This window comes from Engystomops pustulosus, chromosome 6 (assembly GCF_040894005.1).
Source record: "Engystomops pustulosus chromosome 6, aEngPut4.maternal, whole genome shotgun sequence".
NCBI classification, from domain to species: Eukaryota; Metazoa; Chordata; class Amphibia; order Anura; family Leptodactylidae; genus Engystomops; species Engystomops pustulosus.
Window position 1 is genome coordinate 182,867,020 of NC_092416.1, and position 14,030 is coordinate 182,881,049.

The following is a 14,030-nucleotide window of genomic DNA, read 5'->3' on the forward strand; positions in this document are numbered from 1 at the left end:
TGGACCACCGCGGGAGATAACAATGCCAGCCGCAACCCGGGAGTGGAGTCTAAGTGGACTCCTGGTCTTCGCCAGAGCCCGCCGCAAAGCGGGATGGTCTTGCTGCGGCGGGGAGCCACCAGGTCGCTCCACAGGTGTGACTGGGCCCACGGTGGCAGCCAAGGTAGGGACACAGGGCAGGTAGGACCACGGGAAGGCAGGAACACAGGAAGGCAGGACCATGGGAAGGCAGGACCACGGGTAGGCAGGACCTCGGGATGGCCGGCTGGCAGGACCTCAGATGGATGGTTGGCAGGACCTCGGAGCGCCACAGGATTACCGGACCACCACAGAATTACAGGACCGCCACAGGATTACAGGACCGCCACAGGAATACAGGACCGCCACAAGACTACAGGACTGCCACAGGATTGGAACACAAGAACACCACAGGAACACGGAGGCGTCTGGAAACGCTCAGGAAACTCGGAGGCGTCTGGAAACACTCTGGGAGGCTTTGTCTTCAGTAAACTGACCTGAAGATCCGGCAGGGGATGCATAAGTCACCAGGCTGTATAGCCGAGCTGGGAATGCCTGCGCCAATAAGGAGGACACTGGCCCTTCAAATTCTTGAAGAGGGGGCGCGCGCGGTCTAGTACGCGAGCAGGAGCGGGACCGGAGCCGGAGCCATCAGGAGCCGGGACAGGTAAGTAGTGACCCGGAGGAGCTGGGCAGCGGCAGCACAGTGGGACACGGTCGCCCCCACGATCGGAGACATGGATCGCGGGGTCACCCGTGACAATTGTCTATCATCTTCGATCTATCTCATCTCTCTTTTACGATGTGGAATGTTTAGAAGCTAAATGAAAGTGTAGATAATATTATTACTGTCAATCATTATTAGGCTTCTAAGGCGTAGCAGCCCTTACAGAATTTGAATGTGTTAGCCTTCATGGTTCGGCCTCCACGGGACTCATATCGAACCTTAGTAATCTGCTCATGGCCCAGACATATACGGAATCCAGTAGACATGCATATATGTCCAAATGGGAGTATTGCTTGGGACGAACATTCCCAGAACCAGTTTGGAGTGTCATAGGCCCCTAAGGGCTCTCTGTCTACTCTTTATAAAGAAAATCAATATAAGATTCTGATACTGAACTGGTACCACATCCAGGCACTCTTGCACAAACTGAACCCGTTCGTCCCTGATCTTAGTTGGAGATGGGACACCCCTGAGGCCACTATATATCATATTTTATGGGATTACTGATTCACTATATTGTAGATACACTGCTCCCCCATCTCTGCTGGATCTCTACTCTCGTATAAGACAGTAAATACCTTATCTTCATATTGCTGTGGTTATGAGCTTGGCACATAGCCTGTCATCCTCAAACTCTCGAACTACTCCACCAAAGTTAAATTATTACCAAAAAAGAAACGTTCGTTAAAATCAATACATATAAATCTTTATTCTTCAACACAAGACAACACAAGGTTGTATTGTCATTTAAAATGATGTCATTAACAAATTACATTGGGTACATTGCTGAATTCTACAGTAAATGCATCAGTAAAAGATAGCAGACAAGTGTCCTACCCATTGTTTGTCGTCTGTGGCTGCCTCCTGGACTCCCCAACGCGCGTTTCGCCCACGCTTCCTCAGGGGGTACGGAACAGACGCTGGGAGGCCGGTTTTTATACATATGGACAGGTGAATTTGGCGCACGCGCCGTGATCGGCTTCTGGGTCTCACTCATGCCCCATTTCCGGCGGCACGGCACTGGCGCGCATGCGCCGGGTCCGACAGCGCTATCGGATACCCGGTCATGCGCAGTGCGTCACAATGCCGCCGGCTGGGACAGTAGCGAAGCCGCGCCAATCAATGCGCGTGCGCGCCTCTGTCCGAGGTATCTAGATGTATGTCACTGTATTCTGAGGAAGAGAAGAAGAGGCAAGAGAAGATAAGGAGGAGGGCGGAGGGGCCAGGGATGGGAAGTGCTGAGGGAGTCTGAAGAAGAAAAACTGGGCCTAAGAAAGAAAGATATAAAAAAGGAAAATGGAAAATAGAATGCACCACAGAGGGGCAAAAGAAGAAAGAGGAGAAAGGAAGAAAGGTGTTATATTGCTGGTAATCATTCTTCCATTAGCATATGAGCAAGAGTGTGCTTAAGTGAGACATGTGTACCTTGTGATCAGATTATAAGCAAAGGGAAAAGAAAGAAAAGAAAAGGGGAAAGGGTAAGTAAGTGTATTGCAGTAGGTTGCGATACATTGTATACCTACGACATTGTATATATATAAAGTGTAAGGTGCACAATAAAGTGCAATAAACCACAATATCAAACAAATAGGAGCAGATTTGCTCCACTTCATATTTATATACCAATATTTGATCCAAAAATTGGATCAGAAAGCTAAGACCCCAACCCCCCCCGACCCAACCCTCCCCCCCTCCCTCACATTTTTTTAAAAAAAGAAAGGAAAATATATACCGTGAATTTTACAAAATACAAAAAAGACCAAACTATTGTGCAAAACAAAAATTGTATGGTGATTAGAAAAGCCCATTAAAACTCAATTTCTAAATACCTGTAATAGTCAAGCCTCTGTTTAAAGTGCGGGTCGTGCGAATATGCTGTGTATGTTGCAGTGCCTCTACAACAGCAGCTTCTTTTGATGTCAATGTTGGTTGTCCTCCATCGATGTATCCAATGAATGTCATCCTCCTATCTTCATGACATATAGTGTCCTTACTAAAGGTAATTTTTCTTTCTGGTTCGAAGGACTACATAGATATTAATTATTCGTCTACCCATGTTCTTCTAAGGTACAGGACGCCTCTTCGTATAGTACTCCTTCATTTTTAATGCATAACATCCGGCCGTTCCCAACGTGTTGTATAATAATTCTAACAAGACAATACAAAATATGCAGTTAAAATCAAGTGGATGGTAGAGATATATCTAGCTGTTATCTACCCGGGATATCCCTAATTTCTAAGAATGGAACAAAGCTGAGTGCCTCGTTGAGACCAATTGGGGACATAGTCCCTACATTCCCTTTGTGCCAAGATCTTTTTGAGGTCTCCCCCTCTAATTCCACAGTGTATTACTTCAATGCCTCTTACAGAAAGGCCTCTGGGATCACATCCATGGTGGTGGAAGAAGTGTCGCGGGATTGGTTTGAGTTCTCTAGGGTTGATCGCACCCTTCGCCTTGATAATGTCTCGGACGTGTTCTCTTACCCTAGTGCCTAATTCTCTTGCGGTAAGTCTCACATATATTTTCGGACAGCTGCATGTAGCATAGTACATAACCCCAGTAGTGTTACACGAGATGTAATCTCTGATTGTGAATGTGCGTTGTCCGTCGGCCGAGTTGAACGTGTGGGAGCGTAGCATATTAGGGCAGGAGATGCAGTCACCACACGGGAAACTGCCGATCTTCTTTGTCCTCTGTCCAAAGGGGTTTTCTATTTTGGGGATATAGTGGCTTTGTACCAATATATCCTTCAAGTTTTTACTTCTGCGGGCCGTTAGGAGGGGTTTTTCTGTTAAGATTGTTTTTAAAGTCACGTCAGTCTGTAGGACACTCCAATGTTTGTTTAATGCGCCCCGTAATTCCTCCCATTGTTTGTTATAAGTCGAAATAAAACGAATTTTAGAATCCCCCTTTCCTTTCTTTTTAGTTTGTAACAGTTCTATGCGTGTTTGTTTTTTTGCGTTCTGGTACCCTGCCTTTACACATCTGTCGCTATATCCTCTATTTAAGAATCTCTCCTTGAGATCTCTTGCCTGGTATTCGAATTTGGCATTTGTAGAGCAAATGCGGCGTGCCCTCAGGAACTGTCCCCCAGGTATGGCTTTAATGGTGGACGGTGGGTGGGCTGACGAGGCATGCAGGAGTGCATTTACAGAAGTCGGCTTCCTGAACATATCCGTCTGGAGGTAACCATTCTCATCAGTTTCAATTGTGATGTCCAGAAAGTCGACTCTTTTAGAACTGTATGAATACGTTAATTTGATGTTAAATGAATTATTATTTAATTCCTGCATAAACTGAATCAGCTCAGTCTCCGTCCCCTGCCAAATTACCAAGACGTCGTCTATGTACCGAAGCCAGCACTGCACATGGGAAGACCGCCCGGCGCCGCCATCGCCAAAGATGGTTCTCTCCCAAAATCCTAGGAAGAGGTTGGCGTATGACGGCGCACAGGCGGCCCCCATGGCAGTGCCCTGCCTCTGCACATAGAACTGGTCTTTGAAAGTAAAAAAATTGTGGGTCAAAATAAAAGACAATAGTTGCAGTATGAGGGATTGTAGTTCTGTCTCCAGAGTACTTCCTGAAAGGAAGAATTTTGTCGCTTCTAAGCCGTCCTGGTGCCTGATGCAGGTATACAGGCTTTCTACATCAATTGTCACAAGTAGCATGTTGGCTTCGATACAGATCCCGTCGATCCTCAGTAGGGCGTCCATACTATCCCGGACATAGGATGGCAGAACCTCAACTAGTGGTTTTAAATAGTAATCTATGAATTTACAACTTGGGTCACATATGCCACCGATGCCAGAGACAATAGGACGCCCCGGAGGGTCGACGGGATCTTTGTGTATCTTAGGAAGCAGGTAGAACGTTGGAACCTTAGGTTCCTTTACTGTCAACCCATCAGACACTTTTTTTGAGATGATCCCTTCTTCTACGGCAGAGTCCAAGATGGAAATAATTTGGTTTTTATATCCGAGTATTGGGTTGAAAGTTAATTTCTCATATGTGTCTCTCTTCCTGAGTTGACGCAAGGCTTCCCTCTTGTACTTGTCTTTAGGCCAGACCACGACGTTCCCCCCCTTATCCGCCGCCTTAATGACTCGTTTACAGGACAGTGCAGGTCAATGAGACCACATTACATGACATAAGGTGAAACAATTACAGTACAAAATACAATAGTGACAGTAACAAATGGACACAATCTCGACAGACATGCATAAGGGGTACTACAGAAGGGGTGCCGGTGCGGCGCTTACAGTGATTGGGGTAAATCAGTGGTGTCCTGCAGCTGCTATTGGTTTGGCAGAAGAGACTTTGCCCATAGCTTCACTTTTGTCAAGTACTTGCACTTAAGCTGAACCGTGGTACAGAGTTCCTCCTGATTTGGCTCTGTTTCTGATTATTTTCATTTCAGAAAAATTTCCTCACTGGCCCGTCAACGATGGACAGAGTCAAAATGTCAGAGAGAATAATAAACCTCACCCTCAAGGACGTCATGATGGAGGACCACCAGCCCCTCACATCAGCAGGTCATAGACAGGACTAAATCCACACGTTCTTTCATTATCTGTATGGAAAGAAGGAATTCAGTCTCTGGATGTTTCCTACAGGTAGATCCAGTAAGAGAACATCACCGGAGAGATGTCCCAGTCCTCTTCTTCTACCACAGGATTGTTCAGAGGAGAAATGTGTCCCACGGGATCATCAGGTAGATGGAGATGAGACTCCATGACATCTTCTCTGATCTGTGGAGGATTATTTTATTCATAAAATTATGTATATTGTCTTACTGTAAAATGCCATCCCCATATATAGTCTCTGTGTCATATAACGTACCGTATATACTCGTGTATAAGCTGAGTTTTTCAGCACAAAAAATGTGCTGAAAAACCCCACCTCGGCTTATACATGAGTCAATTAAAAAATAAACGCACATACTCACCTTCCGGTGTGGCTCCCCACGGCTTCTCTTCTCTCTGCTGTAACAGCCGGCACAGCTGCGGCCACTCTGCCGGCCGGTGCACACTATGTGTCGCTGCTGAATACTTCATAGTGTGCGCTGACGGGCAGAGGGCATGGCCGCAGCTCTGCCGGCTGTTACAGCAGAGAGAAGAAAGAGGAGGAGCATCGGGGAGCCATGGCAAGCATCAGGGCCACTGGAGGGTGAGTATATAAGTTTATTTTTTTATGTGCTGGGCAAACTGGGGGCTGTCTGGCTATATACCACAGGGGGCTGTCTGGCTATATACCACAGGGGGCTGTCTGGCTATATACCACAGGGGGCTGTCTGGCTATATACCACAGGGGGCTGTCTGGCTATATACTACAAGAGCTGTCCTCCTGACTTTCCATATGTGAAAAGTTGCCAGCTGCGTCTTTTTCTAGGCCAGGTCCTGCCTGACGTGGAATACATGCTATGCAGCTTCTGCCTCTTGATGTATCGCGCTGCGACTATGCAGCGGCATGGTTATCATACACTGGCGCACGAGCGCCAGTGTATGATAAATATGCCCCAATGTGTTATTATTTGGGTTCTGCGGACAAGTTCTTTCTTGCTGTTTACAGCTATCACTGTCAGGGTCGAGGTAATGGACCCACTGTACCACTGCAAGCAATGATGCAAGCCGACACCTGGGAGCAGAGTCTAGGTGGCACCCGGTTTTTACCAGAACCCGCCGCAACGTGGGTTGGACTTGCCGTGGCGGGATACCACCAGGTCGCTCCACAGACGAAACTTGCTTGTGGTGACCAAGGCGGGGTACAGAGTCAATAGCCAAAATCGGAGTAGTTGTCAGGCGAAAGGTGAGGACAGGCGGCACAGCATCGGAGTCGGGGATGTAGCAGGAGGTCACAATGGCTAAAACACAGATAGTCAGGGAACACTTTCTCAATGGCATAAGGGCACAAAGATCCAGCGGGGCATGAGGCAAGAGGTTGTCTATTTATAGATTGTCAGGTGGCCAGCGCCAATTAGTGGTGTGCTGGCCCTTTAAATCTCAGACGCCCAGAATGTGCTCGCCCTAAGAGGAGGGGACGCGCGCGCTGGAGCGTGGCGGGGTAAGTGACCCTGCTGCTGGTGTGAGAGGGCACAGGGAGGCACATGGGTGCGCCTGCAATCCGGGACATGGGTCGCAGGAGGATCCGTGAAGTTCCCCCCCTCCTTCGGCCTCCCCCTCTTCATGGTCTGAAGAAACCTCTGCAGAAGGGCATGGTCCAGGATGTTGTCCTCATGCTTCCAAGACCTCTCTTCTGGACCGAACCCCTTCCAGACGACGAGAAAGAACCGCTTTCCTCTGACCGACTTCATATCCTGGACCTCTTTTACCTCATATACATTGGTGGCATCAGCCTCAGGAGCAGAAGGAGGTACTTGTCGGGAGAAGCGGTTCAGGATGACTGGCTTCTGGAGAGAGAAGTTGAAGGAGTTCGGGATGCGCATGGTGGGTGGGAGGAAGGAGCAGCTTATAGGCCACATGATTGATGTGCTTCAGCACCTCTAAAGGACCCAAGTTTATAGCTGGGAATCTTCAGCCGGACATATCTGTAGGAGAGCCACACTTTATCATCTGGAGAAAAAACTGGGGGAGGTCTGAGTTTTGGTTCGGGCGGACGCCCGAAGTAGAAATTGACGGGTCTTCTACCAACTCTTCTATGGCAGGAACATCAGCAGACACGGTGGGAGGAAGAGGTGGGCGCAGATGTCGTCCATAACCAACAAAGAAAGGAGTGGCACTGGCAGACTCAGAGTCCAGAGAGTTGTAGGGGAATTCTGCCCATGGCAGCAGAGTGGACGAGTCGTCCTGTTAGTTGGAGATAGCAGTAGCCCAGGGTCTGATTAACCCTCTCAACTTGCCCATTGGACTGTGGAGGGTACGCAGAGAAGTCCAGCATCACTTTGAAGTTGACCGCACAGGGATTGCCAGAAGTGGGAAACAAACTGGACCCCATGGTCTGAGACAATGTGCAGGGGAAGTCCATGAAGCCGGAAAATATGGAGGAAGTAACAGGCTAGCAAGACGAGGAGACGAAGGTAGGCCAGGCAGAGGAATGAAGTGGGACATCTTAGAAAACTGATCTCTTACCACCCAAATGATTGTATTACTGGAAGAAGATGTGAGATCCATAATAAAGTCCATGGCTATGTTAGTCCAGGGACAACTGGATAGCAGGAGCAGACCTGCTGGCTTAAGAAGTGACGACTCATTAGGGGCACACAAAGTCCAGGAACTCACAAAATCTCAAACGTCCTTGACCAGATCTTACCACCAGTAGAAACGAGATATGAGAGCGACAGATCTCTTCACACTAGGACACTAGGGTGCACAGCCATATTAGAGCAATGTCCCCAAGTTAATATCCTCCTCCGTAGAGCGGATCGGACATAGGTCTTGCCAGGAGGAAGCTGCCGTAGGTCCACAGGAGCAACAAGAAACAACTTTCAGGAGGAACAATGTGTTTAGGAACGGGTTCTTCCCCCATTACGTCAGTGGCACGGGAGAGGGCATCGGCCTTAACATTCTTCTCTGCAGGGCGGAAATGTATCGAAAAATTGAAACGGGAGAAGAAGAGGGACCAGCGAGCCTGTCGTGGATTGAGACACTAAGCAGTCTGGAGGTACAGGAGGTTTTTGTGATCAGTATAGATACTGACTGGATGAAGAGCTCCCTCCACAAGATAATGCCTCTCTTCCAAAGCAAGTTTTATGGCCAGAAGCTCCTGATCACCAATAAAGTAGTTCCTTTCTGCAGGTCTTAGAGAAGAAGCCGCACGTGAGGGTTCAACCTTTGGGCCCTTTCTGGGTGAGAACAGCTCCAGCACCAACCGAGGAGGCGCCAAACTTGAGCAGGAACTGTTTCTCAGTATCGGGCTGGTTGAGAACAGGAGCAGAGGCAAAGGCAGAGTTCAGCTTGGAGAAAGCTTCTTCACGCCACCAGAAGCCACAGTTTAGGATTGGCGCTTCTCTTTGTAAGTGCCACAATGGGAGACACGAGGGAAGAGAAATGCGTAATGAACTGCCGATAGTAATTAGCGAAGCCCAGGAATCTCTGGATAGCACAAAGTCCTACTGGGCAAGGCCACTGAAGTACCGCAGATAACTTGATAGGATCCACCTGTAGTCCTTTGTCAGAGATGAGGTAACCGAGGAATGAAACTGACATTTCTCGAGTTTGGCGCTTAGGCGTACCTGAATCTGATGGGACTCAAGGTCTGCAGAGAACACCAGGATATCGTTCAGGTAGACCACAACACAGTATATAGCAAATCTCTGAAAATGTTGTTGATGAACTCCTAGAATACAGCTGGTACGTTAGAGTCCAAACGGCGTGACGAGATACTCAAAGTGCCCATTAGGAGTATTGAAGGCGGTCTTCCACTCATCGCCTTCGCAGATATGGATGAGGTTATACGCGTCATGTTGGTCTAGTTTGGTAAACCCCGTGGCTGCACAAAGGCAGTCGAAAAGTTCTGTGATCAAAAGCCATGGGTAGCGACTCTTCACTGTAATTTTGTTAAGGCCACAATAGTCTATGCATGGACGGAGTGAGCCTTCCTTTTTGGCCACAAAAAATAACCCTGCATCGGCAGGAGAAGAGGACTCGCGTATAAACCCCTTCTGCAGGTCATCCTTCAACAAGGTGGTCTCAGCAGAAGATGACTGGGCTGGTTCATCAAAGACGGCCCGGAATTCCGTGAGGAACGCGGTGATGTTGGCAATGACCGGGTCGTTCCTATCACAGAGGGGGGTGGCCCATGCCAGGGCTTTTCCGGAGAGTAGACTGACCACAAATGCCACCTTAGACCTCTCTGTGGGGAACTGCGGAGGCATCAGTTCAATGTGCAGTGAGCACTGGGTGATGAAGCCCCTGCACGACTTGCCGCCTCTGTCATATTTGGACTGCATGCGGTTGAGTAGGCGGCAGAGTAGCTGCTCTTACAGATGGTGCCATAGGAACAGGATGCTGCTGGGTGATCAGGAACTGCTGCATGATGGCGGTGAGATGGGAAAGTTGCTAGTCCTGCACGACAATCTGCTGGGACTGCTGAGCCACGATGGTGGTGAGGTCAACCAGTTCTGGCAGGGGAACCTTGGGATCCATGGCCGGATCTTACTGTCAGGGTCGGGGTAGTAGACCCTGCGAGCGATGTCGCTAGCCGACACCCGGGAGCAGGATCTAAGTGACACCTGTTTTTTACCAGAACCCGCCACAAAGCGGGTTATACTTGCTGCGGCTGGATACCACCGGCTCACTTCACAGGCGCGACTTACTAGCGGTGGCAGCCAAGGTGAGGTACAGAGTCAACAGTTGTTGTCAGGCGGAAGGTCAGGACAGGATCGGAGTCGGGAAGGAGCGGAAGGTCAAGACAGGCGGCAAAGAATCAATGTCAGGAACATACTAGGAGTTCACAACGGGTACTGCACAGACAGTCAGGGAATGCTTTCTCAATGGTATAAGTACAAACATAGGACAAAAGGCAGGATCAATGACCGCGCTTCTCAGTGTAGAAAAGGTTTTTTATTTGATTGCATGCGAGGACGACGCGTTTCGGGAGCGTACCGTTCCCTTCTTCAGGTCCGTATGATTTTAATACAATATTCTATGTGGCCTTGATCTAGCCTGTCCTGGTGGTAAAGGATGTGAAATCTATCCTAGGATGATGTTGTTCCCTGGCAGTATTAGCTTGATTTGTTATGTTAATACTGTAGATGAGATGGTCCTGATCCGTCCTTAGTCCGAGTTCGGCTATTCAAGGAGCGCTGTGCGTGGTGTCTCCTGCAGTAGGGTAAGCGCTCCTTACCCTACTGCAGGAGACACCACGCACAGCGCTCCTTGAATAGCCGAACTTGGACTAAGGACGGATCAGGACCATCTCATCTACAGTATTAACATAACAAATCAAGCTAATACTGCCAGGGAACAACATCATCCTAGGATAGATTTCACATCCTTTACCACCAGGACAGGCTAGATCAAGGCCACATAGAATATTGTATTAAAATCATACGGACCTGAAGAAGGGAACGGTACGCTCCCGAAACGCGTCGTCCTCGCATGCAATCAAATAAAAAACCTTTTCTACACTGAGAAGCGCGGTCATTGATCCTGCCTTTTGTCCTATGTTTGTACATTTCCCAATCCCGACCTAACCAGATCGGGAAGCAGGACTACGCAGCTAAACCTCAGTTGACTCATTAATTGATGCTCCTACTACGATCTACATTGAATTTCCTTTTCACACCGAATTTTCTATGTTATTTTGATGCGCTGTGTTCTTCCTTTTTACAATCTATTCAATGGTATAAGGGCACAAAGATCCGGCTGAGCATAAGGGAAGAGGTTGCCTATTTATAGATCAGATGGCCAACGCCAATTAGTGGTGCACTGGCCCTTTAAATTTCAGACGGCCGGCACACAAGCTCTAGGAGGCGGGCGCGCACGCTGCAGTGAGAAGACCATCGCTGGAGCACGGCGAGGTAAGTGAACCTGCTGCTGGCGTGAGGGGGCACAGGGAGGCACTTTGGTGCGCCTGCAACTTGGGACATGGGTCGCAGGAGCACCCTTGACATTCTCTTTGCGTTCCAAATGAGGAGTTTTCTTTACTCTTAGTTTTTGTTTTGAAATTGAAACCTCTATGAAAAAAAGGCTTGGTTTCATGCACAACCAATTAGGGAGGGCAAACTGCTATAGTAAGTTTTGGATGTTTCCCTTTATAGATCTGGTGGAGCAATCCCTAGTAAAATTCTTAGGCCTCTCAAGACTTTTAGTAAAGGGGTACACAAGGTCATCTGCCCTGAGTACAGATTTTATAGTGTCCAAGTTGGGGGTTAAAAAGAACCTTCTTCATTGTCTGGTGACTTTTCCAATTTTTCACCCTTTTTTTTGGCATCAGGATGTGAAGAATATTCCTGCTCCAGAGACATATGTGAGGGGCGATGAGCGATGTAAGGAGGAGGTTCCTACAGGTAACTGCCCAGGTGAGTAGTAACCACTAGAGACGAGTGATAACACAATACAGAACACGGAGACATAGGGGGATATTGATAGCCTTGCGGCTGCAAATTCGCAGCCCGATACATGAAGAGGCTTCTGCCTCTTGATGCATCGGGCTGCCAGCAGCGCAGCGTCTGTCCTACGCCAGACAGGGCCTGACGTAGAAAAAGACGCAACCGGCGACTTTTCACGTATGACAAGTCGCCAGCAGCAGCGAGTGCGCAGGCGCGTGGACAGTAATGCCCCGCGCCGGCCCACTCCCGACCGGCCGCGCCCTCCGCTTGGCTGGCCGCGCCCCCCCCCCCTTCACGCCCCACTGGCGTGAAGGTGGGGATTGGGGAAAATACTCGCAAAAGCTAGCAATAAGCTAGCATTTGCGATTATTTCAGGGCCTCTGCGCCACTGGCGGTGCGCAGAGGTCCTGATAAATATCCCCCATAGACTAAGAAAAGCTGGAAGGTTGGAGCTATGAGGGTCAGGAATACTGCTCACCAGGACCTCGGAGGAAGAGGCTGAGATGTTACATCAGTAATAATACAGAACCTTTTGGTGCACTGGAAAGAGTTTTCTCACAGCCAATGTTCATTTTTTGCAGATGACTGTACCAAGAGCTCAGAGGAACATATGATATCAGAATCTGAAGCAGAGGAACCTTATATGACAGAAGATACATCCGAAGTGCAGGACAACATCCCAGATGAATCCTCAGACCTTCACAGGACCAATCCATCGCCTGATCCTACTAAATTGGTCCCATCTACAGAATCATCAGGAACTGCAAAGAACATTATCATAAGTCATACAGAGGAACTGCTATTTATATGTTCAGAATGTGGGAAAAGTTTTACAGAGAAAAGAAGTCTTGTAAGACATCAGAGAATTCACACAGGGGAGAAACCGTATTCATGTTCAGAATGTGGGAAATGTTTTAATCAAAATAATGAGTTTCTTATTCATCAAATGAACCACACAGGAGAAAAGCCATTTTCATGTTCAGATTGTGGAAAAGGTTTTAGGCAGAAATCAGATCTTACCAAACATCTGAGAACTCACACAGGGGAAAAGCCATTTTCATGTTCAGAATGTGGGAAATGTTTTCTACACTTCGGAAGTTTTGTTAGACATCAGAGAATTCACACAGGGGAAAAGCCATTTTCATGTACAGAATGTGAGAAATGTTTTCCAAACATGAGAAATCTTGTTAGACATCAGAGAATTCACACAGGGGAGAAGCCGCATTCATGTTCAGAATGTGGAAAATGTTTCTCCTACACTGAAAATCTTGTTGTACATCAGAGAACTCACACAGGAGAGAAACCATTTTCATGTTCAGAATGTGGAAAATGTTTTTCCCGCATTACAAATCTTGTTATACATCAAAGAAGTCACACAGGGGAGAAGCCGTATTCATGTACAGAATGTGGGAAATGTTTTGCCCAGAAACCACATCTTGTTAGACATCTGAGAAGTCACACAGGGGAGAAGCCATTTTCATGTTTAGATTGCGGAAAATGTTTTTCTCAGAAACCGGATCTTGTTTACCATCAAACGCGCGTCCACAGTGGTAAAGCAGAATTCACGTTATAAATCGGGGGGGGGATGTTTTGGCAACAGATCGCAGATGTTTTAGCCTTAGATTGTGAGAAGGAAGAAAGACATGTGTCAAGTAGCCATAATTATCAACAATATTTTTTTAAAGTTTATACAAAACAGGAAACTCAATGGACAAAAATATAAAAACAATTAAAACACGAAAATGCAGGTCAACTGCCTTCGTGATCCAAACATATCAGGTAATGTCATATGATAGTGACAGACAACCTGCTGCAGTTTCCCCCAGAACACACCATAGGAACACTAATGAAGTCAATACCACACAATGTACTCTAGCGGCAACAAAAGTAAATAAACTACACAGTGTAGGGGTCTAAACAAAAAAGACCGAGTGTGTACCAACTCTATGAAACGCCACCAGGGCAATAATGGATATAGCAGTCCTGACGGTACAACCAACAATATACAGTGTGTATGCCAGATGAAACAAATGACCCAGATGACTGTGTGCAAAGCTAAAGACAGGGTGTTACCAGATGTATTATGGTGGTCCGGAGGGAGCCCAGGCAATGCCCCACGCGTATCGCCGCGGCTCCATTATTGCCCTGGTGGCGTTTCATGGAGTTGGTACACACTCGGTCCTTTTTGTTTAGACCCCTACACTGTGTAGTTTATTTACTTTTGTTGCAGCTAGAGTACATTGTGTGGTATTGACTTCATTATTGTTCCTATGGTG

The 14,030-nt window shown here is 47.7% G+C and overlaps 1 protein-coding gene across 1 annotated transcript in view; it reads left to right on the top strand.

The window, feature by feature from the left end:
* Positions 1 to 13,537, top strand: part of LOC140066007 (uncharacterized) — a 44,772-nt gene extending 31,235 nt beyond the window's left edge. Inside the window, exons 8-13 of the mRNA XM_072113572.1 lie at positions 2,182 to 2,223; positions 3,115 to 3,251; positions 5,164 to 5,278; positions 5,360 to 5,457; positions 11,640 to 11,724; positions 12,336 to 13,537. Coding sequence (XP_071969673.1) covers positions 2,182 to 2,223; positions 3,115 to 3,251; positions 5,164 to 5,278; positions 5,360 to 5,457; positions 11,640 to 11,724; positions 12,336 to 13,327 — 1,469 coding nt within the window. The 3' untranslated portion in view covers positions 13,328 to 13,537. The remainder of the gene's footprint in view (positions 1 to 2,181; positions 2,224 to 3,114; positions 3,252 to 5,163; positions 5,279 to 5,359; positions 5,458 to 11,639; positions 11,725 to 12,335) is intronic.
* The last annotated feature ends 493 nt before the right edge of the window (positions 13,538 to 14,030 follow it).